This window comes from Anarhichas minor, unplaced genomic scaffold (assembly GCF_050575085.1).
Source record: "Anarhichas minor isolate MPS153535 unplaced genomic scaffold, ASM5057508v1 ptg000024l, whole genome shotgun sequence".
NCBI classification, from domain to species: Eukaryota; Metazoa; Chordata; class Actinopteri; order Perciformes; family Anarhichadidae; genus Anarhichas; species Anarhichas minor.
Window position 1 is genome coordinate 8,835,532 of NW_027466470.1, and position 24,879 is coordinate 8,860,410.

At 41.6% G+C, this 24,879-nt stretch overlaps 1 protein-coding gene across 2 annotated transcripts in view; it reads left to right on the plus strand.

Annotated features, from left to right (window-relative positions):
• Positions 1 to 24,879, plus strand: part of LOC142956682 (receptor-type tyrosine-protein phosphatase mu) — a 141,467-nt gene that overhangs the window by 10,379 nt on the left and 106,209 nt on the right. For both annotated transcript variants that reach the window (XM_076098395.1, XM_076098396.1), the window contains exon 2: positions 23,324 to 23,446. In XM_076098395.1, the coding sequence (XP_075954510.1) occupies positions 23,324 to 23,446 (123 nt within the window). The remainder of the gene's footprint in view (positions 1 to 23,323; positions 23,447 to 24,879) is intronic.

The window sequence follows — 24,879 nt, forward strand, 5'->3', positions numbered from 1 at the left end:
GGCCTGGTAAGGCAGAGGCACACGGGCTGGGTTCAGACGATGAATAATTCACTCACATGAGCCTAGACTTCTCGCCGTGATACTAATATTCAACAGCACCTGTGCGTCTGAAAATCTCTCTCCTTCAACCCACCAGGTTACTTTCCCTGGGGTAAACCTCACCCCGGCATCACCCCAGCTGTGCTTTATCTCCAAACTGTCAGACTAGCAGTGCTGTGGCTAGAATTCTGTGCTGGGATGACAGAAATGTAGAGAGGAAACGGCCCAGTGTACAGCAGGCTATAGTTTGACTGGACTCGCAAATACTGAGAAAATGGTGAACATAATTAGGGCAGGGCATTGAACGTTTTTGGCACTGACGGAGATGTGTGTATGGCACCAAGATTCGAAAACAATCGGGTACCGAGCTTGTGTCGAATTTTGCGGTGGGTCCTTTTCTCCATCTAGTTTTCCACCGCAGTGTAGGCGGGATTCTCAGCTGATCGCCACAGTGAAGCTGCGCGACTCTGCTTCGACAACATCTTCAATGCGACACTTCATTAGCAACCAAACGTCTGCACTTCATCAATTGTAAGGCACAGTTTTGCGGGCGTTGAGTGAATAAAAAATGCAGTCGCAATTGACGGTAGCTCGGCTAGTTAGAAATGGCGGGTTTGTGCAGAATGTCGCACTAGTGACGGTTCTTTCTGACCAATCAGTGGCCTGCAGTGTTCAGACTCCACCTTCTATCGCCTCAGCTTGCTTGGAACCTCGACCGGGACGCTATGAAAATAAAGAAAGTCATTGATTTGTGCATAACAAGGGCAGAGCTGCCATGACTTTGGTTTGAGATCGACGCTGAATTTTCTTCCTGTTTACTTCCCCTCTTCCTATCATTCTACATTTCATCATTCAGCCATCATTTCTATAATTATCTGAACAAAAGACGCTCAAGCGTTGACAGATCAGCTGTGTCCGTGCGAGTGTGTAGGCGTTTGTGCACATAAACACGTAGCCTGTGTTTATAGTGTGTGTGTGTGTCTCTTGACGGTCCACAAGTGTGCACTTCGATGTGTGTTGTCGCACATAGTGAGTGTTGAGGTCTTTTGTCTGTGTGCTGTGGTTTCCTCCTTCCTCCCTGTGTGTCAGATAGCGGACCCGTCTCAGGCTTATTATCAGGGATGTGACAGAGGGCGGCAGGCAGCAGTGGCGATGCCTTCATGAAATCTGGGCCCTGGCTAATTGGTGACACCGTAGCGTGAGGGAATGAGAGAGGCAGTAACCAGACTGGCAAGACGAAAGGAGAAGACAGCGGGTCCGACCCTCGCACCACTAAATTAAGCCCGTCATGTTCATTTGTAGTACACACAGAAGGAGGGAACACCTACACTCTTCTTATCAAAATCCTGCAAATGCAAAACTCCCCGCTGGTGGACCGATGATAGCCCCCGGTAATCTTAGTTTTCCATCTTCTCCTTTTCATTAACCCGTGGCAAGTCTTTCTCTTTTGTTCTTACTTTCAAAGAGCTAGATTTGGCGAGGATGAACCTTGCCCTCTTTTATTCTTGGCGCTTGTTTTTTTTTGTCATGGATCAACATAAGGAACATAAGTGAGTTGTGCTTTTAACAAAAGCCAAAAGGCTTTAAAGGGAGACTACTTTTGGAGGAAGAAAGTAGTCTCCCTTCCTTCGCATTCTTCCTTTTATGAATACAAATTTCACAAACAATATGCACCCTTACTCAATTTGATACACTCAGGGGTTTTACCACTGCAGCCATATTTAGTTTTGTTTGACCAATAGTGTATAGTGGCTAATGCTAGTTAAAGGGTCTGTATATGATATTCACCTCAGTACAATAGAGATGGATGGATTTTAGAAAAATGACTGCCAAAGAAATTAAACGGAATCTGTGAAAATGGTGTTCTGCCAATCTATCAAGAGCTGCATGAATGCGGCAGAAATTGTATGTAGATATCAGAGATAACAAAAACCCGATAAATATCTGCACACTTAGACACCACTATGGGTTAGTGAGTTAGTATGAGTTCTTTGTAATATGGGTTAACCAACCCTTTGAGCTTGGACTGGATAGCAGTGCCCGAGGTTGTCGGTAGTTCTTCCTGCTTTGCCCTGGGATGGCTGCCTCAACCTCCGGCCTCATAGGAAGCCAGCTTGGCTTCCTCGTGTCCAGCAGAGCTTGAGGGCTCCTTCTGGGGTGTCAGAGCTGACCTTTTTCTGTTGGTGGGGCGAGGGGGGGGGGGTGTAACGTACAGCCGGCCTCTATCTGTCATGCCCCCAGCTGTGTTTATGCTTTAGAAAGGACCACAGGGGGCTACTCCAATGTTCTGTTTCAGTAATAGCAAATGAGGTACAGTACAAGAATGAGGTCTCACACTGATACTGATGGCCCCTACTCGCCCCATTTATTTCTAGCACCAATCATTATCTGTCATTGAAATTTAGAATTATGCAAGCCATTTAAAAGTTCATTATGAAAAATTACTCACTCTAACATATAGCCAGCATTTCATTGAGTTAAAGAACTGTGCGAAGAAGTGATTGGTTTGCAGCTTAAATTAATCCAGAGACTAAAAGGTGTTCAAATCCCTGTCTCTCCTCTATCTTCACTGGTTCACATCTGAGGCTAAGCTTGCGTCGTCCCATAAGATCGTGATGAAAGAGCCGGGTGCTTTGACCATGTTGTTTTAGACCCGTACATGTAATGACCTGATCAAACATCCTCTGTGCTCATGGGCTGACAAACACCAAAACAAATCAGATTTCCTTCTACTTCACTTCTTTCCCTCTGTGACAGATCTAGCCCCAGTCTGTGATCTGGCTGTCCTCGAATGCATGGGGAGATCAAAGCAGGCAAAAATCATTTACATAAAAGATTATGTATGAGTTGTAATTAGCGCCTTCTTCGCCAGTGACAACAGAAAAAGTCTGCGATTTTGGCACTAAGATGAAACGAAGGTGCGGTGAGATTTATAATAACCAGGTCTGAGCTTTACTGCCACATTTTTAATTGAAGAAATCCCCCCGAGATTGTCCAGCTTTTCCAGGAGCACCCGACCAAAAAAAAAAGACAGATTAGGATTAGTCTTATTAATTTTTGTAAATGCATTCACGCACATTCATTTTCTCCAAGATAATTACGTGTTTTACTTTGACGGCTCCTGATTTCATATGCCCAAGTGTGCAACTCCAGCAGTGCATATATATCGTGAACACACTCCACTCACCTCCTTCCTATAAGAATTAGGTTATTTCCTCCTCCAAATTCTATTCAAAATCATGTGTATAGTTGTCATATTACATCAAGGTACGAGATTATGATTTGGAGTGAGTGATGCAAGATTATTGCTGTGGGCAAAAATGGATTTTTGCTTCACACTGGTACAGTGGGTACCATATTTATGGCATGTGGAGAATTTGTCAGAAGATGTCAATTGGCAAAGCTGCAAGAGAAATCTTTTTTAATGTGTCGGTGCTACAGCATGTCATTAGAGGCAATTTCGCTGCCACAAAGAGGGTCAGCAGAGGGGGTCACATTGTTTTGTGTGCTCATCGGACTATTATCTAGAATTGTGGACGAAGACAATTTTTGAAATTTCATAATAATCGTCGTAAGTAGCTTGGCAAGGCGGAAGTTCATCTTGCACACTTGTAAAAGGGTACTACTTTCAGAAAATTAAATCGGACGCCCTCGGATGTGCGCACCTTATCTCGCACTAATACACTAGCACACACACACTGCGGAGCAGAGACAGTGGCGAGGAATAGAGGCTTATCCTCCTGTGTGAGGAGCTGACATTTACTCTAAAAAATTCACCTTTGGTTTCTGCCTCTGGATTTACGATATCTCTCGTATCTAGATTCCATCACAATGTTTCATTACCGTTTCACCCTTACCAGTGTGTGACTTTCTGTCACGGCTTGTAAGATTTGCCCTCCGAGAGTAAAGATTGAGTTGTCCGAATAGTTTGGCCTTGCACCGCTGATGTTTCCTAAAATGTGCGCAATATGCAATCATCGGGAAGATGTGCATTGGCATTTTAGATGTGTGCATGAGGCCTGCATCAAGGCCTCTCTTGCGATGGAGTTGGACTGGATCCCAAACAATCCGCTGGCTGCAGTGGTGCAACATTCCAACCCCTGCGCTTAATTAATGTTTCGCCCGACTTGCTCCAATTCTGTCAATCCCTAATTCCAGGAGGGATATTATCCTTTGCCCGTTAATACGTTTTTAAACATCTTTTTCAATTTACTTGGGAATATGCAGAGATTTGCTTAACACATTTAATATATCTACACTATCACTCTCATAGGAGAGAGTCAACAGCAGCTGTCTTCCGGGCATGATTTTCCAGGAAAAAGTTCTTAGCTGTGAAGTCTTGTCCTTCCTCGTCTGGGTTCTTGAATCAAAAATAAAAGTGGTCTCCGAATCACAGGGTATAGTTACAACTCTATAACAGATTGATAAGGGTCAGACAGCACATTTGTTGCAAGACAGAGCCAATCACCTGACCAAGCCCTGGGTTGTCTAATTTGTTGAAATGAATGTCAATGGAAAACAGCTCCCACTTTTAAGTCCAGAGACGGGCTGAATTCCACCTCAGTGGGCATGCATGACGTTGATGCCCCCTAATGTCTGCCAGCACACACTCTGATACTCGGTATAATGAGGAAAAACACTTGAAATACAAACATGCATGCTCTATTAGACAGATCACATTTTGTTGTTGTAAGGTCTGGAACAAACGAGTGAATTTTGGTGCCAACAAAACAAAGGCAAATTGACTGAGATCTCCTAAATGATACCAGGCGTGGCAAACAGGCTGCAATAAGCCTTTTTATTTTGTACTCACTGCATTCTGAACTCACTGCGGGAGAGAACTGTACAGTAATAATGTCGGTGGTCTTTTAACCTCTAAAAACCAGTGGGATTAGTTTGTGATTTTAAGAATCGGTCACTTTAAACCAGCTGATGGAAAGTTGAATTCACTGCATTAAAAACTTCAGAGGTACAAACAGAGCTTGTAAAATGTAACAAACTGAGAATTGCGCCATTCACTTGTTAAGGTGAATCATAGCCCTTTAGCATCGATTTGGTGATTGCAGGTCAAGTTAATGTATTTCTATATTTGAAAATCCCAACTTTGTTTACGGCAACCTCTATTCTTCCACCTTTAGATACGGGAACACTTGGCTGGAAAGATGGTTAGGTCAAAATCAGGTTGGAAAGTGTAAAGCTTTATAGAATCCAAGGCTCTATTGTTTAAAACGCATTCAAATGTCTATATTTCAGTGTGAAACGGGTCCCAACTACACGTGGAAAAACAAGCATTGAACTTTAACATTTCAACCTAAATGTGCTCATTTATAAGCTACACTTCCAGATGTATTTGAACCTGAAATAATTCTTACTGTGAAGCTCCTAGTGATATCAGCGCCTGTGATACCAACATGGCAGAGGCAACCAGCTGTGGCCCACCCCTGTTCCCTGCATGTTCTCCTCACGCTAATGTTGCCATAGCCTGAGGACATGGCGCGGGCCTCCGGAGGCGAGGTATCTCCGGCCCAGAGACAGATCTGCGGAGACAGGGAACACTTGGGAAGACGGATACCTCAGCCAGGCGCCTGCTGCCATTTAACAGTCTCACCCTGCTCTGAAGTGACATTTCTGTTTTACCATATCTCGTCCGACTCGTCGCCCCTTGCTCTGCTGCTGTCGCCGTCAACTTAAAAAAATAAAACACGGCACAGCTTATTCCCAAGCACAAACAGAAACCTGTGGCCTCACAGTATATATGCCTTTGAGTTGCCCTTCTTCTGCAGTCAGCCAGACTTCTGATCCTGCGGAAAGTGCGACGCAGCCCTGCTCCCAAAGGGAGAGCCGTGAGCCTGATGAGCTCCCCGTGGCCAGGCCAGGTGCTTCTTTCGGAGTCACAGGTGCGGCGCAGATCTGCCGTACCACGGGAGGGAGGACTGACATGATAACGTAGCCTGCCGGCTCCCAGCGTCAACCGGCAGCGCGACCACACAGCTTAATCCTCTCTCCACGAGGGCAGAGCTGAAACACTCGTTCCCCTCCTCGCTCAATCCTCTGTCAAAACAAGGGGGTTTTGTCAGCCACGAGGGGTGTTGCAACCCTCTCGGTCCCTGCCAACGGAAGCGCTATTACTGCCTGCCAATGCCCCGGGGAAAAAAAAGAATACCCAATATGCATATTATTCAAATACCAGCAGTCAGTGCCTTGAATTCCTCGGCATGATAGCATAATGAATGCGGTGCCTTGTAGGTTCCTACATAAAGCTGTTTTGCCACTTGGATGAATAATTCATGCTGGCCCAGAGGCAATGAATCAACCAGGCAAGAACTAAGAAAATTAGCCAACAATTAGTGTTTATTTATGGGGATAGTGTGTTTTTCTCTCAATCCTAGTGCCAAAAAAAATATATATATGCAAAGTGAAGTTTTGGCGACCCCTCTGACTTTGGGAATTCAAATGAGCAGAAGGGAGGAGAGGAAAAGAGGGCTTGACTGTTGGATGAATCAGATGACCCCCATGTCGCCGCTGCCCCCCCTTCTCAGCCGGGTTATTAGACTCAGTGACTCCTGTCTCAGCCGGCCTCCAGACATACAGTATCAGAGTCAGCCTCTCAAAGCAGATTGATTGAATCTCTCGGCAGATGATACGTAAGGAACTTTGTTGACTGAAGGGATGTGATGTGAGGTTTTAATGCTGCCACATGTGAGCTAAACCTCTCTCTCTCTCCTTGGAGCGTGCAGCCCCCACCTCCACCATCTTCTCCAACCCCCCCCCCCGGCTGTTCCTAGCCCAGCGCTCTGGCATTCTGCCCAGATACATTGGTAGTCGTTAGTTGTCACTGGAACGATGTGACACGTCGCTCTGATTCGCAGGGCCTGTTGTTGAAAGTGATCGTTGCTGCCAAGGAGAGGCCCTCACCACGGATAAATGGACACTGAACAGCATGTGAACAGAGAGATAAAAATGGCAGGGAGAAAATAAACTAGTCTAGCTTGGCTTCTCGACACCGGCATCTTTGGGGCTGCTGAGCTTTGCAGAGGGTGTTTTAAGAAAAGATTTAGACAAGATTTAAGTTTTTTTTGTCACCGATTTTCCATTTTATTTGTCCTTCAAGTTAAACCAATCAAGCTTCGCCTGACGTCGAGTGCTTCACTATTTAAATTTGCCAACATTTGAAAAGTTTGTTTCTCAAGGTCAATGAGTGGAAAAGATATCTCCAGTCAATTCAATGAAAGACAAACACATGAGTGAAGGATGGATTTTTATAAGAATCAGACAAGCTGTCGACAGGAGGATAAAAAAAAAAAAAAAAAAAGACCCTGCCAGATATTCATGAGGATAACTCTCAAGCGTCTGCGCTCTCCTTTTCTTCCTTTGTAAAGCTTTGATTGTGAGGAAATATGCTGCTGTGTATGTCTCGTCCAAAGCGCTTTTCTCGAGCTTCAAATGTGGAGTTTTCAGAGCTGCAATGAGTCAGACATTGTGTTGGCCAGAAGATAAGAGAGGCCAGGTGACAGACAATGCCTCAGCTTCCTCTGACTTGTAGGATAAGCGCCATTCATGTGGGGCCATTTACTTTGGTTTTTAAACGAATAGGCTGAAAAGAACTGAGACCAATTTTGAGACTCCGAAGCACAGTTTAGACAAAATGCAGTTGGAAGAAATTGGATTTTTTTTTTCACATGTAAAGCATGACCTACCACTTGGTGTTTTGCCTGGTACCTGGTACCCCGCTGAACTTGAAGTTGTTGAACATGGATTATAAATGTAGCCAGAAATATTGATGCTACTGCCCTTTGAATGCCTTTATTATCCCTTTGTGCTGCTGTGTTTTTAACAGGTGTGTCAGTATGCTCCACACTACTGTGTAATCTGTCAGAGACCACATTTACATGCAGAGAGCCCTGGGACTTGAGTAATCTGGCTTTGTCTCTTGGCAAGAATAAGGTTCAGTTCTAAGAACTAAGAGAAAAGTAGTTGTTGATGACATTGGTTTTTTCCCCCCTCTATCTTAGAGACAGTTTTATGGATAAGGTAGTTGGCAACCAGACATTTTTATACTTTTTATATTTTTATTGTCATTATCCAAGCTAGAGGCGTGGCTCTATAAATGGTAATATCGGATCAAGATTTCAGCTTGTCCATTACTGTGGTTTGTGACAGAATACCGACAAAACTAATGCTATTCCCTTTAGCCTCAGTTGTACTTTGTGTTTAGTGCTTAATAACAAATGTTGGCATGCAATGCTAAACTAAGATGGTGAAAGTGGTAAACATTGTACCCGCTAAACATCAGTATGTTAGGCATGTCCCAAATCCATATACATGTTAATTCTATACCGTGTGTAGTAATTGTCATAGTATGCTCATTTAGCAGTTGGTAAACAAAAATGATTATATACCAACAGGAAATGATACAGTACATGTGACGCTTGATGTTATTCAAACTGCAGCTTTAGAAAGCTACTACCAGATACACATCTCACAGAAGCATCAACATGCTATTCCTATGATTTAATACATATTTATTGGTTTTACAAGGTTTTTTTCTAGCTCTTTCACTCCCACCTACAAATTATTTTAGTTTGTTCAGCTGTGAGCTGCTCCTGCATTTCCTTTTTTTTGCATTGCATCATGGGAGAATAGTGTCCCTCAACAGTTAACTCAAAAATTGACCGTCTTTAGTCCGCATGCAGTCTGGTTTCAATATACTTTATTTTGTCACTTTTCCAGCGTGAACACACTACGTTCCAAAAAGCTGCTTAGAATCGATATGGCTTTGACGTTAGCATTTTGCTCAAAGTGGCTGTTGAATATTACTTTTGTTAATACTTTATGCCCGTTGCCAACTAGCTCTTGGCGTCACCGTGTTTCTTAAAATCTTCTATTTGATTCAGCCTTCACTCTAACTTAGCATTTGATATATTTATAGCATTATGTAGAGATTCTTTCCCTGTTTAAGGTAAGTTTGTGAAGTTTGAAAAAAAACATTTGAATCAGAGGTGTAACGATAGAGGGTGTCTTATATTATACAAATTATAAAGCGTTGCAGACCAACTTATGACTTCAGGTTATATGAATTAAACTATGGACTTGACTCTACCTGTGTTGTTGGTAAACTGTTCTATTAGTGGGAAGGACACGACAGTTTTACGTGAATATTCTGGCAACGAGGAGACCCAGTTTCAGGGTATCAAAGGCTTGTGTAAACCGCTTAACTCAAATAAGACCTTAACGGCTCTATGGCCCACAGCCAGGTCACTCCTTGCAGGTTAGCATAACCACTACGTTGCAGCAGCCACATCACCGCGACAAATTGCTGTGGATTTCTCGAACGTGGTGATTTAAAATACATCTACATTTCGACTTCTTGTAAAACATTCCTCCTGTTTTAGCTGCTTGCTGTCAGATCTGGTTGTTTCAGTCGAGCCGTAGTAAACTTGTCGCCTTATTTCAGTGTTCTCGGTGTCATCTTCCATGCTATGGAGATGATGTGATGCTGTTATGAGTCGTGAATTACTGTGCTATCATGTCTTCTCCTGAAACCCCAGGGAAGACAGCTCTTGTCACAAACCATTGTGGTTTGTTCCATCAGACCGATGTCTAAGTGCCTGTGTTGTGTTCTCAGCCACTAATTAGGCACAGCCCTACAACCCCAATAACACAATTATATCTGGGCTGCTGCTTTCCTCCACACCCACAGCAATAATGAATGAACTACAGGTTAATGAAATGTGTGTGTGAAATGGAAGATGCCTCTTGAAAAGTTTCAAACTAATTCATTAAGCGCCGAAGCCGGAGGCACAAGCCACGAAAATGATCCAGCACTAAATTTAACGCTTACGTTGCAACTCCTCACCTTAATCATTAGAAAATGAAAGCTTGTGAATGTCAAAATGAGGCACAGATTGTTAATTGTATGCACAAGATGGATAATACCTTCATGCGTGTATCCTTTTTTTTGAAATACAGCTGAATGTTCACGTTTTCATTTTGAAGGAGCGAATGCATCCCAGGCGCCAGTTGTCGTCATATTCAGATCTGTCATGTAGAGGCTGTGGGAAGTTTGCCAACGCTCAATCTGTTGGATATGTTTGTGTTTTTGTGCATTGTTTGTTTGAGTATGCATGTTTATCCCACAGAGTGTTAGTTAAAAGTTTCCAGTGTTTGTGATTCACAGAATCCATGTTTGTATTTGGAATACGTGCAGTTTTAATTGCTGGAGAAGCAAATTCAGATGCTTTCAAAGCCAGCAGTGTCCCCCCTGTAGTGTCAGGTCAGCACTACAGATGGTCATAGCCTAAAATTCCTTGTTGGTTTTTCACTTAAACATCTGGATGTTGGAGTTCTAGCCACTCTGACCAGTCTAGCTGACCATATTTCGTGTCACACCATGTACTCTCTCAAATTCATCCTGCCATATGGAAGACACACAAGGTTAACGAACAAGCTGCGTTTCTGTTGTCACGAGTGGGAAATAACTTCCTGGTTTTCTTCCAGTCTCCATCCGAAGAGTCAAAATAACAGATGAAATAACATTTACTCGCAGAAATATGTGAATGTGAGTCTTTGTTTACTCAGGCCATCTGATGATTACCACTACTGTTATATATTTATGGGAGGTACACAGCACCACCAGCTGTACCATGTGTACCTTTCTACTGCTTTTTGTGTGTGTGTGTGTGTGTGTGTGTGTGTGTGTGTGTGTGTGTGTGTGTGTGTGTGTGTGTGTGTGTGTGTGTGTGTGTGTGACGAGCCGCACTGATGAGAAAGGCAAACTGGGGTGGATGACTTCAAAATTGCAGCACATTGTATAAAAGCAAGGGATGGGTGACAAATTAAAGGAAAACCAACGTAAAGTATCCTAGTAAGGTGTTCTGTCTAACACGGTTTGTGCCGCTCATGTATTATCATTAAATTCTAGTCACATAATTAAGAATGTGATTTCCTGAAAAATTATTACCTAGTGATGTTTGAAAAAGAAAAAAATATATATATATATATTTTTTTACAACACTATCTTTTGAGCAACCCATCCCCTGTTTTTCTCCCACTGTCTCTCTTCCTGCCTCTCTCTCTCTCTCTCTCTCTCTCTCTCTCTCTCTCTCTCTCTCTCGCTAATCTCACATTGCCTGGAGGTACTTTTGTGTGTTCTGTGGTTTGGTTCAATTTGTTGATCTGTGGCGCGGTGAAATTCCATCAAGGGGATCATTTCTTTCACTATTCTGGATTAGCAGCATTCAATGTAAACTTGACTGAACCAGGCTTGGAACCCTTCAGATAAAGAAGCTAATTTCACATAAAGTGGAACTCTTTCTTTCATTTGAATCGCTTGTGTCGTTAAATATTTATCGTCTCTTATTTGATCTTCTCACCGTCGTATTCGTGACAGCCACAAGCCCTGCAGCATTAGCATGCTGTCCCAGTTGATGATGTCTGTGACATTTCTGAGACCATGTCACAATAGCCTAAACATGGCAGTGAGTGCTGCAGTATTGGGGTGTGAAGGAAGGCTTTGGCAGCTCTCCTTGTTTTATGATTGATTCAGCTCTTCTGGCCAAACCAATATAGGCGGAAAGGCCTGCGGGGTGGTCGAGCAGAGCAGACGGCACGGTGTGACGTTTGACTGGATGAGACGTTCTCCTGTAACGCAGGAGTATTGTGAGAGTATCATGACCCTTTCTGGTCACTCACACGATGACACTTTCTTAGAAAGACCTCAGGGATCAGAGAGACCGATTGACAGATGCCACTGTTTTTATCAATGATTAGCCTGCAGGTGCTGCAAATATTTAAAAAATCTACTTTTTAAATCAGACTATTTTGGCATATTTCATAATGCTCAATTCCGTTGAGAGATTCACCTACTGTTCGAGAAAATTACTGTGCATTCACTAAATTACACAAGTGACATTTCAAGCTGAGACAATACAAAGTGACTGATGACTAACACATCTCTTATTTAGACACTTTAATTCAGGGCTGCTGCTGCTTTGGCTGCAGATATGTATTAAAGCTCGATTATATGCAGCATATGCTGCAGTATGTAATTATGGATATACGTACTCCTACCGTGTATTTATTCACAGAGCCAGAAAGTGTTTGTGACGGGTTGACCAGGAACTCAGTTCACCGCGCCACATTAAATTGAGACAATGTAAATGCCACAGAAATATGTTTATTGAGTTACACTCACTTTTATCACTTACAGACCAACTAAACTTCTTTTTTTTCTGATCTACTGGAGAAAGTTTTGGATAAACGGCAGATTATTTAAAATGCAGCAGCACGTGCACAGGCCAGCCCAGAAGAAGAAAGCACACGCATGTCTATTTTTAAGCCTCTTTGTTGCTCGACTGTTGCTTTTTAGAAAAGAGTTTAAGAGTTTCCTGGTATTGGTTTTTGATGCTGGTCTTCACTTATAGTGACTATAGTACTCAAAGCATCACACTTGACACTTAAATCTTAACACATTAAGTCTTTAGTCCAGTATTCCTATGGTGAATCAGACTAATCTGATGTATATATATATATATATATATATATATTAATATATATTATATTAGTTGATGATAAAGGTTAGTGTCTTTGAGTGGAAGGTTTTATAGAGGTAGATGTTTGGTGCTAAATATGGCTGTAACTAACAATTATTTTCAATATCACATAATCTGCAATTGATAATTTAATCATAAAATACTTAGTTATTTGTTCTATAAAACATCAGAAAAGATGAGAAAAAAGGTCCATCGCTGTTTTCCTGAAACCCGTGACGACGTCTTCAAATGTCTTGTTTCATTGTATTACTGCTTCTTTCAGCTTCTTTAATATTACCTGCTGGAACCAATTCAGATTAGTTCGCTCCAATCTGCCCATTTGCTCAACTCACGGGACCCGACTTCTTCTGTCCGCATGCGGCCCTCCTCTGTTGTAAATTCCTACTTCCATCCAGCTAGAATGTGCTTGCAGTATGACTTTGTACGGACGTTTGTCACACTGTTAATGAAAGAACCTGCAGTGTAACGAGGGATCAGAGAGGTGCTGTGCCTCAGAAGTTTGTGTGCTCTGTACTAATACCTGCGATCATTCACCCGGATGGCACAGTATAGCTAGATAGTAATATTCTCCTGCAGGGGACACGACAGAAGGCTGCCATGATTGGAGGACCAAAGTCTCCCAAAGGAGCACCCTGCAGGAGCTTGAGAACCATCTACCATCTACTTTCCTGTGATGTGTTGGGTTTTGATAGGACACTTAAATCAGAAAATAGGTCACGAGCAGTCTTACAATAATTGGATTTAAAAATTAATAATATTAATGGGACTGAGGGAATTCCTTTGTTTCCTTGACTTATTCATACCACTTAACTGTCTGAATTGATAACAAACCAGCTGAAAAGTCTCTAATTTGTCTGACGTTATTCTGCCACTCACTGTATAGAGGTGACACACGCATGCATTATCATATTAAAAGTGGGTGGGCTGCACCGAGTTGAAAGTTGAAGTTTAAAAACAATTAAATCAGAATTAAGCTAAATGGATTTGCATTTACAAAGCGCCGAATTTCCTAGTCTTCCGACCACTCAAAGTGATTTACACTGCATATCAACCTTTACCCTTTCACACACACTGATGGCAGAGGCTGCCATACAAGATGGCAACCTGCTCATCAGGGTCTAATCTAAATGCTTCACTCATTTGACTTGAGGAGCCAGGAATCGATCCACTGATCTTCCGATTGGTAGTTGTTACGTTTGTTGCTGGCGGGACAGTAATCAAACAGCGCTCAGAGAGACTTCAATAGGATAAGATATCAAACCTGAGACAATAAAGGTGAGGGGGGACAACAATTATATTTTAAGTCCCTAGTGGAAATTACATCCTTGTAAGGACAAATTAAATATGCAATACAATGATGACAAAACAATGGCCGCTGGCAGGAATGCAGTGCAACATGGACAACTTAAATAGTGGTAACGTACCACTTAATTTACACATAACTTTCTTATCCGACTGCAATAACAATCAGATCGGTGCATCCCTGATTGGAGACAGACCGATGGCCAATCAACTGTGATTCTGGGCAGCATTTTGACACCGTGGTAATGGACTGAGTTGCCAGTTGCATAGATGGCTTGAGGCTACAGAGACAAAATCATGTGGGTGAGGCTCTACAAAGGAGATAAATGTCATGGTAAATGCTGTTGGTGATCAATTTTGGTGTAATTATCTACAGTCTTAAAATATCATTGCTGTAAGGACTGGGGCTGTAGTTAAATACAGTAAAGGCCTTTACACACACCGGCGGCGTGACGAATAAACGAAAATGCGAAATACTGTGAATATTATGCATCAAAACTGTTCATACGACAGTTGCTGCACATTTTCAATAAAACATTTGTACATTAATGCCATCGATGCTATTAACCCAGAGCGTCTGGCAGTCCGTCTGCGGTAAATTGTTAAAAATCCTAAACTACTCTAAGATCATTTATTGAGTTTCCTTTCAGCAAAATTGTCGGAGTGAATTTGAGTTCCCTCTGGTAAACAGTTTGACAGTGTACTGTGTATATCTAGGGCTTTTATTGTGAAAGGTAGGAACAGAAGCTTTCTGCGAAAGCTAAGAAAAGTTTACCTTGCTCTGAAAAAAAAAAAATCATATTGCATTTTTCATATTCACTTTCTGTGTGAAAGTACTCGTGACAAAAACAACAGTTCTAAAAAATATTTTCGCATGTGAATTAATCTAACAGAGAAAAATTCCCCCTGTGTGTAAAGGCCTAAAGACGAGATTCATCCCACTCGTTTTTGAGATTCACACTGACCAGTCTTCAGATTCTCCCGTTGCCAAGCAAGACCTCGGCACACGCAGTAAATTTGAAAAGGGGGGCTCAGTGCCTCATGCCTGCCATGTTGGCTCCCCCTTACCCAGGAGGATTAAGCCTGGCCGTGGAGTTTTCCTTTCAGGTAGCTGATTTATTGGGCTTCAGCAGAGAAGCAAAGGGTTTGAATGTGTTTGAAGTGTGCAGGTGAAGACCCCAAGACGGCACTTTGAAAAAGCTCCCACTAGGATAGAAATCTCTTCAGCCACACCTGTCAAGGCAGCGTTCAGCTCCACACGGTAACCTTTCACCCGGGCTGGGATCCACCTTCCACCCGTGCACCGTGCACCCACATGTTGGTCAGACTTTCCGGGCTCGATGTGGCTGTGTGTGGCGGGGGATTAAACACACTGCATATGTGATTGACGATACGTCACGACACAAAAGCCAAGTAATGATATTTCATCAAGCTGATAATTCGGCCTGAACGCCCAAGCTCTGCCTTGTGGCCTAGATTTTCTCTCCTTCTCAAGAGGGATTGATTCAACCTTTCTTCTATTCTTCTACATTTTCTAATTAGCCTCAGTGATTTCCTAATTCTTTGACATTCAACCTTGAATTATTCCCTCCTCCACACATAAAAACAAGCGTTTTCTTTCCAGTTCAGGAAAACCAACAAAGCATGATAATGTTCTTGTTTATTCCATGATCAAACATAATCATTCTCTCCTCTGGAGGAAACCTCCCTTTGGGTTAATTTCTGGCATTGTTACTTGCATGTTTGACAAATTAGACTCTGGGAAACTCTGGGAGAACAGGGGGGAAGCTACTGATACTGATATTAGCATTTCATTCCTCCTTTGTTACACTCAGGCAGAATTCAAAGGATTGCTGACTTAGGAGGTTTTGGGAGGATTGGAAGGGTTCAGTCTGAATGGTCAGGGGGTGAGCCAGAGGGTTTTAGCTTTGAGCACAGACTGGGCTCTTATTTTCCTTTCTATTCCTGGGGCCTCCATGTCCAAGTATGGATCTAATTTCCACCGGAAGCCAGGGAGCTTTTTTCCTCTCTTATACTGTCTTTTAATGATTGAAGCTCAGGCCAGTGGCCCATCACACCTGGATCAAATGCGAAACCACGCTGGAGGAAGTTTTAATTTCCAGTCTTATAGTATTGAGCTACTACTGGTTTATGAATCAATGCAGAGGGTAAATTCCACTTTAAGCCATCTTCACGAGTTGATTCTGCAGCACAGGATACGCATCAACAATTGCCGTGCAGTCAGCCGTACCAGGATTTTGGTTTTGTTTTTAATTTAGTGTATTTGACGAGGAAACATTTCTCAGCTTTTCCTCACCTCGCTGGTCAAAATGCATCTTCTCCTCAGCGCAGTTTTAACTTGTGCAACAAATAAACAGTGATTTTAATGGAACCTTTTATGCTCAGTCACCGTATCATTTCTGGGGGCATGTTGAATGGGAAGACAAACAAGCCTGTTTCCACATTTAGTGTATCAACAGGCATTAAGCCGAATAGGAAACAGCCCTATTTTCTCTGTCTCTTTCTCTGGAGGGCAGAGGCACTGAGACAGACAGACTCTGCAGCTCTGTCTGTGGATAGAGACAAGAATGAGGATGCTGGGAACAATAAGAGGAGAAGCCATTGTTAACCAGAGTTATTGCTGTCAAGTCGGAGTTAGATTGCGCCTAAGCCACCTCTCTTCGAACTTAACACCGAGCACAGCAGGTGGGTTTCCCTCAGTCTTCAGAAGTTGAACACGGTTCAGAAATTGATTAAATCTTTGACATTTGTGAGCTTGTCTGCCTGAGTTTAAATGAGCCTCTGAACTATATTATTTGACCACAACGTTCCTGAAAATTTCTGCTATGGGGAAAAACTGGCATAATGTTTGGTGTTATCGCCACAGGATACTTTCATGCAGACAGACTGAAGTCCTAATTTCTATTGCTTGGAGAAAAATGACAATGGGGATCTTTCATGTCTCTGAGTTAGATTCCATATTTATCTTAATTGGTGTCTGGCAGGTTATCCAGAATGGAGATGGATTTGAAGTCATTTACTGGAAGTTCTTGACAGGAGCAGTGGAAGAGAACGTCGAGCCCTGCGCCGGCACACGTAGCTTGAAAATCATCTGTCAAAATGTAGCATATCTATGGAGAAGGCTGCCTGTCATGTTCGATGTACATCTAACCATGCACAAGAGGGGATTTGATCAGGAGCTTTGTTGTACTCCTGATTTAAAGCACACTCATCCAGCTGATATTTGGTTGACAAGACAAAGAAAATGTCGAGGTTTTTATAACACGATTGGTTTTGAACTACACATAGTGGCAACGGGTTGTTTAAAAAAAAAAAAATACATTTGTGCACAATATTTTTTAAATAAAAATCCTCATACGTCGTCAGACATTGTCCACCATTTTAACCAACAAATGCGATGTTCTCTTTTTGCCCTGATTTGTCAGATGTGATTTGTCGGTCCTGTCTTGCAAAACATTGCTGACAAGTGCATGGCTCAGCCAGGCAGATTATCAGAGGAAATCTCCACTCCAACTTCTTTATTTCCCTCCCAAATCAATGTGGTGAACAGCAAGACGTGATTGATAATGATATTGAGATTGATTGTCTAAATCCCTTCCCTCAGTTCAAAGTCCCCGAACAGATAGTTTATATACATGCAATTCAGTGCAGAGATAGGACTTGGCAGGAGCTGCCAATAGATAAGTGAAATAGGGCCGGAGTGAAAAGACCTATCAGTCCCTAAGGGGCTTAGCTGCAGGATTCTGAAGCTCTAAACTGGCGGTGGTGGAGGGAGATAGTCGACATTGGTTTTAAATTACCCAAGATTGCCTTGTGGTTTCAGTCTGCGGGGACGCCAGCAGACAAGATGTTTGTTAAAACAAGTGCAGACATTGAGGCAGAATGGGGCAAAGAGCATACCTGCGATTTCCTCGCCAGACCGAGCAGGCTGGAAAGCTGGTAATTGCAGAATCGGCAAAGCGGCGAGGAAGATGTTGCAGCAATGATATCTGCCATTGGGACTGAAGCAGTGCCGTCGCTGGAAACGGGCTCAGCTACCTCACTCGGAGGATATTCTATTTGATGCCATAACAGCTACAAAACGCACTACACTAATGGTCGTACTGTTATTAATTTGCTTGCTTTGCAATGCATCATATGCAACACTCTCAAAATTACTGGGTAGAAAATGACCACTAATTATGTAGTAGCTAGTAATTATCGTACAGATGCCCTTGTGGCTTCCGGTGCCAAACATATTCAGAGTGCTGAGTTCATGTTCTGCCTGGAAACTTTCTCGTCTTCTTTGTCTGTATTATGTCCTCTCAAACAAAAGTAAAGTCCACCAAATATAACAATCTTAAAGGAATTGTTCATAATTAAAAAAAACATTCTTTTTTGCTTGTCTATATGATTGACTTCCTGGAGTTTGTGGGTGCCTGGCAACCTCCCAGGGATGACTAGACTCCCCTTTATGCGGCCAAGAAATAGTTTGCTACACAACAACCTGTAAAACCACAACTTCATTTTTGTATTTCATTCTCGCACTTATATTTTTTTTAATGAATTAAATGAACGTGATAAAACATATTAAGTAGTGAACTCAAGATGCTTTGGAAGGTGGATTTTGTTACATTAAGACGGAGCCAGGCAAGCTGTACCAACCCCCTGTTTTCAATTTTTATGCTAAGCTAACTAGCTTGCTATAAGATGGCAAACTATTTCTTTTGTAAAAACTTGAACAAAACAACTCACATAGTCAAGTGTTTGCATCCAATTAGCAACCCTGAATTTGATATTTTTCTTTAAGAAATTGACACCAAAATTAAAAAAGTTAGAATTTACAACAGTAGGAACATTTTACAAATTTAATTTAGCAGAGAAACAAAAGTGCTGCGAAACAGAACAGAACAATGTCAATTACAACCTCGCCAAGGAGCTCTACTCTGAACGTATTCAGAAACACCTTATTTTCCATTTAACACACTTATCACAGATTTTCTTTTTTCAATATTCCATTACCACCCTCAATATCCTTCCTACACTCGTTCACTGGCATTCAGAGAGGACTGTGTGAATAGCACTCCACTATTACCAATCTTTGACCACACACACACATGCACACACACGCACTGCTTTTAATGCTTAAAGTTTACTTTTGTTACAGGTACAATAACAAAAGGCCTTTTAAGTCTGACTTGAAAATCTTCAGGAGAAATTGGCTCTAGCATTGAGGGGTTGAGGTATTGATTCTGGCCTCTGGCTCAGTCCAGGAAAAGATGGATAGATTTCTTTGAAATGCGCTCTGCGTGAGAATATAAAGACTATTGTGTGTTCTCGCTCAGGAATAAATTGTTTCATGACATATCTGGGGCCACCTTTTTAGCTTCAAGCTGCCTGCTTCTCTTGAAAGGGGAATGTTGACAGGGTGGAGCACATTCATCTGTAGTCCCAGACTACCCACACCTCATAGAAGCTTTTATTGAAAGTTAAATCTCCTTCAGAGAGTTGGCAGCCCCTCGTTGGGATATCTATTTCAGCAGCTGTCGAGGCTGATTATATGGGGGTTGTGCCACACACTGGCAGCGATATAAACCTCCTACTGAGAGAAGGACTATTATGATGCTATTGATTGATGCGTTCATCTGCATGCGTGTGTACAATCTCTTGACTCAGAAGCAGCAGTTGGTATTGATGGCGTGCAACATGTGACCGGTGATACATTTTTGCTTTTGACTCATGGCACTCGCATTGGTGAAGTCGCACATTCAAGAAAGCTTGTGGCACCATGTCGTTTCTGTTGAACAAGATGCTTTAATGTTTACCTCAGGACAGAACAGTTCTACAGCAGATCAATAACAAGTTGCAGGCGTTATTGGAGTCTGAAACCAAGAGCCCCATGTAACGATCAAAGCAACGCAAATCGGTTTATTGCTTGTTTACACCCTGTTACCCTGTCTTCATGGTCAAAAGAGTTCAGCTAAAGCAATGAATGTGGATGCTTCTTCAGTGTTGTCAATGAAAAAGCAGTATGAGTTTATTTATAAATACTGGATTTATAGAGAATCAATAAGAAAACATAGTCACCAAGAGACAATACAGCGCTGTTTTCTCATTTAGGATTGGATTGGTTGGATGTATTTAAAGAAAATCCTTTATTTTACATTGTATCAACTTCTGGCATTACATACTTCTAAAATAGTTAGACTACAGGTTGAACTGCAAGGGAGCATATTGGTGCTATAAGCAGTATATTTTGTTAATCTCTTATGTATATCTAAGCAACAAGAGCATCATTAATAGAACAGCTCTGTTGATGTCTTTGAAGGGGATGAAGTTTCAAACTGAAACCTCAAGCCTCTTATTTTCCTGATTAATTATTGAACACTGAGTTGATATAAAATATAGAATGAAACAAGGACTTGGCTCATGCTTCTTGAAGGCTTTTTTTTTGCTCTGTGTTCGAAATTCTCCCTCCACTCCCATTACCCACTGCCTCGGAATGCATTTCTATCCTCGCCAATGCCATCAATTTGAATATCAAACACCAATAAAAGCCACCTCTTTGGGTTTGTTTGAGCTCCACCATGCTGTGAGAAGGAAGGTGGGCGGCATGGGGCAAAGCATCTTGGAACTATTGAGTCAAAATATTGATGGAATGGAGCCAGTCCCTGTGACGCTGCAGCCAAAGACTCATGCTAATGTTCTCCAACTTAAAACTTGCCAACACAACCATTTTTATTTATTTAGAGAGAAAGCATAAAGCACATGCTCTTTTTCAGCACCACCCTCACACTCTTAGAGTTTCACACAGTTGCTTGAGAGACGTGAAGGACAACCACAAGTTTCCTGGTGTTGGCTAGAGAACAGCTCCAACAGAACCGTTGGGGGCTAAGAGCCTTCTCAGGTAGACTTGGGAATAGGTTTTCGGCCACCTGTTACTGTTGCTGATTAACATTACAGGTTGTACAGGTTATGTACTATGGTGCTTTATGTGGATCTTTTACTTAACTGCCTCCACAGAATAAGGAATTAACTGGGACCCAATTATACAATGGCATTTAGCAGCTGTTAAAGAAATGACTTAATGAGCTTAGCATAATAGCTTGGAGGGAAAAACTAATGTATATAGAGGAAAACATGTGGAGATAAACATTTTATAAAAAAAGTAAAAGTACCAACAGCACAGTGTAGACTCTGAAACCAGTAATGCATTAACACATTTGATCAGTTAATGTATAAAGTGTCAAAATACACTAAAAGTATTAAGTAATTTACTGTTATTTTACATTGCAGCTACTGGAATATATTTTAACAGTATCTTGTAGTATATTGGATTACAGTATGCGATGGTAGAATAACTGAGTTTTATGGTAATTTTACAGTATATACCAGCATGTTACCGTATATTTACAAAGGGTAATAAAATCTGTTACTTTTGCATTTAATTCCCAACTTTAAGAAAAAGTAGAAAACACAAGAATTCATGTACAATACAGTATTGCTGAAGTTTATTACTTGTCCTCAATCATTTATACAGCTGACTTTGTAACACAAATATTAGGAACATTTGTATTCCAAAACTGAAGAGGTACTGCATGTTTCGAAGAAAAGTAAATAATTAAAGTCGCGTGTAAATATGACTTGTATGAACTACATGTCATTGTAAAGGAGAAAGAGAAGAGAGAGTGAACAGTGAGAGAGGATTTGACTGCTTCACTTCTTCATCGTCTTAGAGACTCACTTTATGTCTCTTTTAAACATCGTCCCGTTCCTTCTGGTTTGCAGTTCTACAGTCGGCTCTATAAAAGCACAAATAAACACAGTTAGGTAACCAACATTACATCTTCACACTGTTAAACTTAATTTACTAACGTTAACTTTGATGGCTATGCTGTAAGCTAGCTAACGCTACTACAGCTACTCGAGCTAGCTAACGTTAACTCTGCTGGCTATGAAACCATTTTTGATGTTCTAACTCTTGAAAATAATATCTGTCTCTCTTTGGTTTTATTTTTTTTTGACTTTGTTCACTGTCACTTAGCTTCTCCCTGATGTTTCACACTGCGGGTAACCTAGCTAACGCACACGTTACCGCTACACAAGCTTCTCATCCTAACAAGTTGATTTGGAGATGTGTTACCTTGCTGAAGGAGGCAATGAATTTCTGGACAAGCTCTCCACAATCCCTCAACCTTTTAGCTGTGGTACTTTGGCAATCACTTGCTTTTTTTTTCCATGTCCACCCCCTCAAAAAACAGACAAAGCAGCAAATATATCATTAGTAGCTGCCCTATGGAGCTAGATATTAATTATCCTGTGTTCTCCTCGTCTAGCCACTCATTTGCACGTGTACTGTAAATGTCAGCAGAGAGATAAATGGGAAAACAAAAACCCCAGCTCGTAGCCTTTATGCAGCAGAATGTCAGAGGGAGCTTGTAAGGGATGAGATATTGGTTTTGGCCTGGCATGGATTCTGCCTCAAAGGACATTCCCAGTGGCAATACAATTTGTATGTCATCTGTGTTTATAAACTTATTAGCAAGGTGCAAGCAAACCTTTTCAGATTCAACATTTGGATTCTGGCGAGAAGCAAGATGATATACAGTGCACCTGCTATCAACACAGAACCAATATAATCCTGTATTTGACGCGGCATAATATCATTTTGTCCAATTCTGCTCTAAGTCATCTGCCTGCTCTGAAATCAACCTCCCACTGTGTAAAAGCCACCGTTATATAAAGTATGTGAAAGATAACGTATATGTATGCTTTTATCTCGGTATGAACTCCCTTCCAGCCACATATTGTTCTGACATGCCTGTTTTTTTGCAGATTTATGAGTGTATTGAAAAGCACTTTGGGGGGGGGGGAAAGCTCAACTCTCACATTCTCTGTGTGGCCTTTAAGTTGCGAGGAATAAAGGAGTATTTGTATTAATCGATCACACGCCAACCCTAGTTGAAGCCTGGCCCTAATGGTAGCTTGCTGTCATTTTGCAAGCAGCTTGTAAAAAGGATTAGAGTGGCTCTGTGGAGTCAGGGCGCATGAACAGCAAAGTTCTGTGGCCGGAAAGGGAAATAAATCAATTTATCCCTGATGGTGATGCAGTTTTGGAACATAATGCCTAACGATGATGGAGTTTGGACACTTCATACTTGTCATTGTGAAATTGGACTGCCGTGTTGCTAATGATGGTAATGTATGTTGTGCCTCCCCTACTACAGTAATCCTTCACTCTGTCTCACTTAAATGCATCTCATTGTCTGGCGTATTGCATTATGAAAACCCGCTGGGTAAAGAAAAAAAAAATAGATGAGAAGTTAATTTATATATTCATTCATTTGAACAGCAAGTTAATGGAAAAAACTGTATAACCAAATGAATGGAAAAAACTGTATAACCATATGAATTTCTTCCTTTTATCACAGGCGATTGTAACTTTGAGAAGCCGCTGGCAGCATGTGGGTACAGCCAAGGCAGAGACGATGACCTAGACTGGGAGCAGGTCAACACCAGAGAGAAGCCTTCCTCGGATCCATGGATGCCCTCAGGTAAGGACGGTGACTCTGGCTCGTCAAGAAGAGAAATGATGATTCCATCCCCATACAGAGAATGCATCACTAGTCTGCGCATTTCACACTGTCCGTTTCGACTAATTTTACTTAAGAGAATATCATTTTCTGAATTGGAAGAGCCCAGATGTTAAAAAGAAAAACGTGTCGGATTTTACAATTTTGTCCCCATCATATAACACAGCTGTTCCATTTAGAAAGATGCTACTCCTCCTTATTATAGGACATCCACCATGACATCTGCAATGATTAAGAGTATCCTTAAAATGAGTAAATATTCCTTGTGTACTCAAGTGGGCAAGCTATGCGCACAACGATTATAAATATCCAAACATACAACTAATTTGACAGAAGAATTACATGATCAATTTTTATCTGTTGTGGTTTTTCCACCAAATTAAATTTATATCCGAATGGCGGTTCAGTTTGATGATTTAGTGTTTACATGAGACACTTTTCTAAATAGGCCGTAAGTCTGACTAATATAACAAAATAACTTAGTGTTCGAGACTAATACATATTGATTACAGCTATGTGGACATGTACTACCATTTTATCTTGTACAGTACTCTACATTCTTTATTAAAGTTCCAACTCTAATTTCTTCTTTTTAATTATCAATATGAGATTTCCATGCAACTTCTTTCCACCTGAGTATCTACCACAAAGATCTTTTGTGACCGTCACATGAACAGAGACAAAAGCGCCATTTGATATCAAAATAGCCAGCTCTATTTTAATCAAAGAAGTCCATTCATCAGCCACATATTGAAATTCATTAAAATGCTTTCCCTGCATTTTGTGTCTGTCGCACACAATTTGTCTCTTTAATGTTCCATTGATCGCTTTTCATTTGATTTGAAATGCGGAGATATCACCGCCACAGAAGCAGAAGGCACCTAAGGAATTAGACTAATGGAATGACGCTTTTTTGTGTTATAACAAAGGTAGCGTTGCAAACTAATGGATATTGTTTTCCGCCCGTATCTGAAGCCTAATCTCACAAAGGCTGCATCACAGATAGATTGCACTGGGCCCCCCCAGTGACAGAGGGGGAATTAATTAGCAGGCCCCTCACTAATTTTAAGCAGCCAGTGCCCAGACCTGTTTGTGTGTACACCAGAATGATGTGTGTTGAACCGCCCCAGAGAAATTGCTTTCCATGGAGGGGGAAGTGTCTGCTTTTTCTATCACAATTGATTAATGTCGGGACACATGGAGGCTGGACAAAGGTTACAGGGAAATCTGGAAAAGCCTTGACCAACAAATTAACACCGTGCACGGTCTAAATTTAACATAGCTGATTAATTAAAATCCCATGTCTGGCTAAGATGTGTCCTTGATTGTGCTTCCTAGGCTGAGAGCTCTTGAGATCGGCGTGTTTTCTACCCGTGCACCTTGAATTGTGCGTA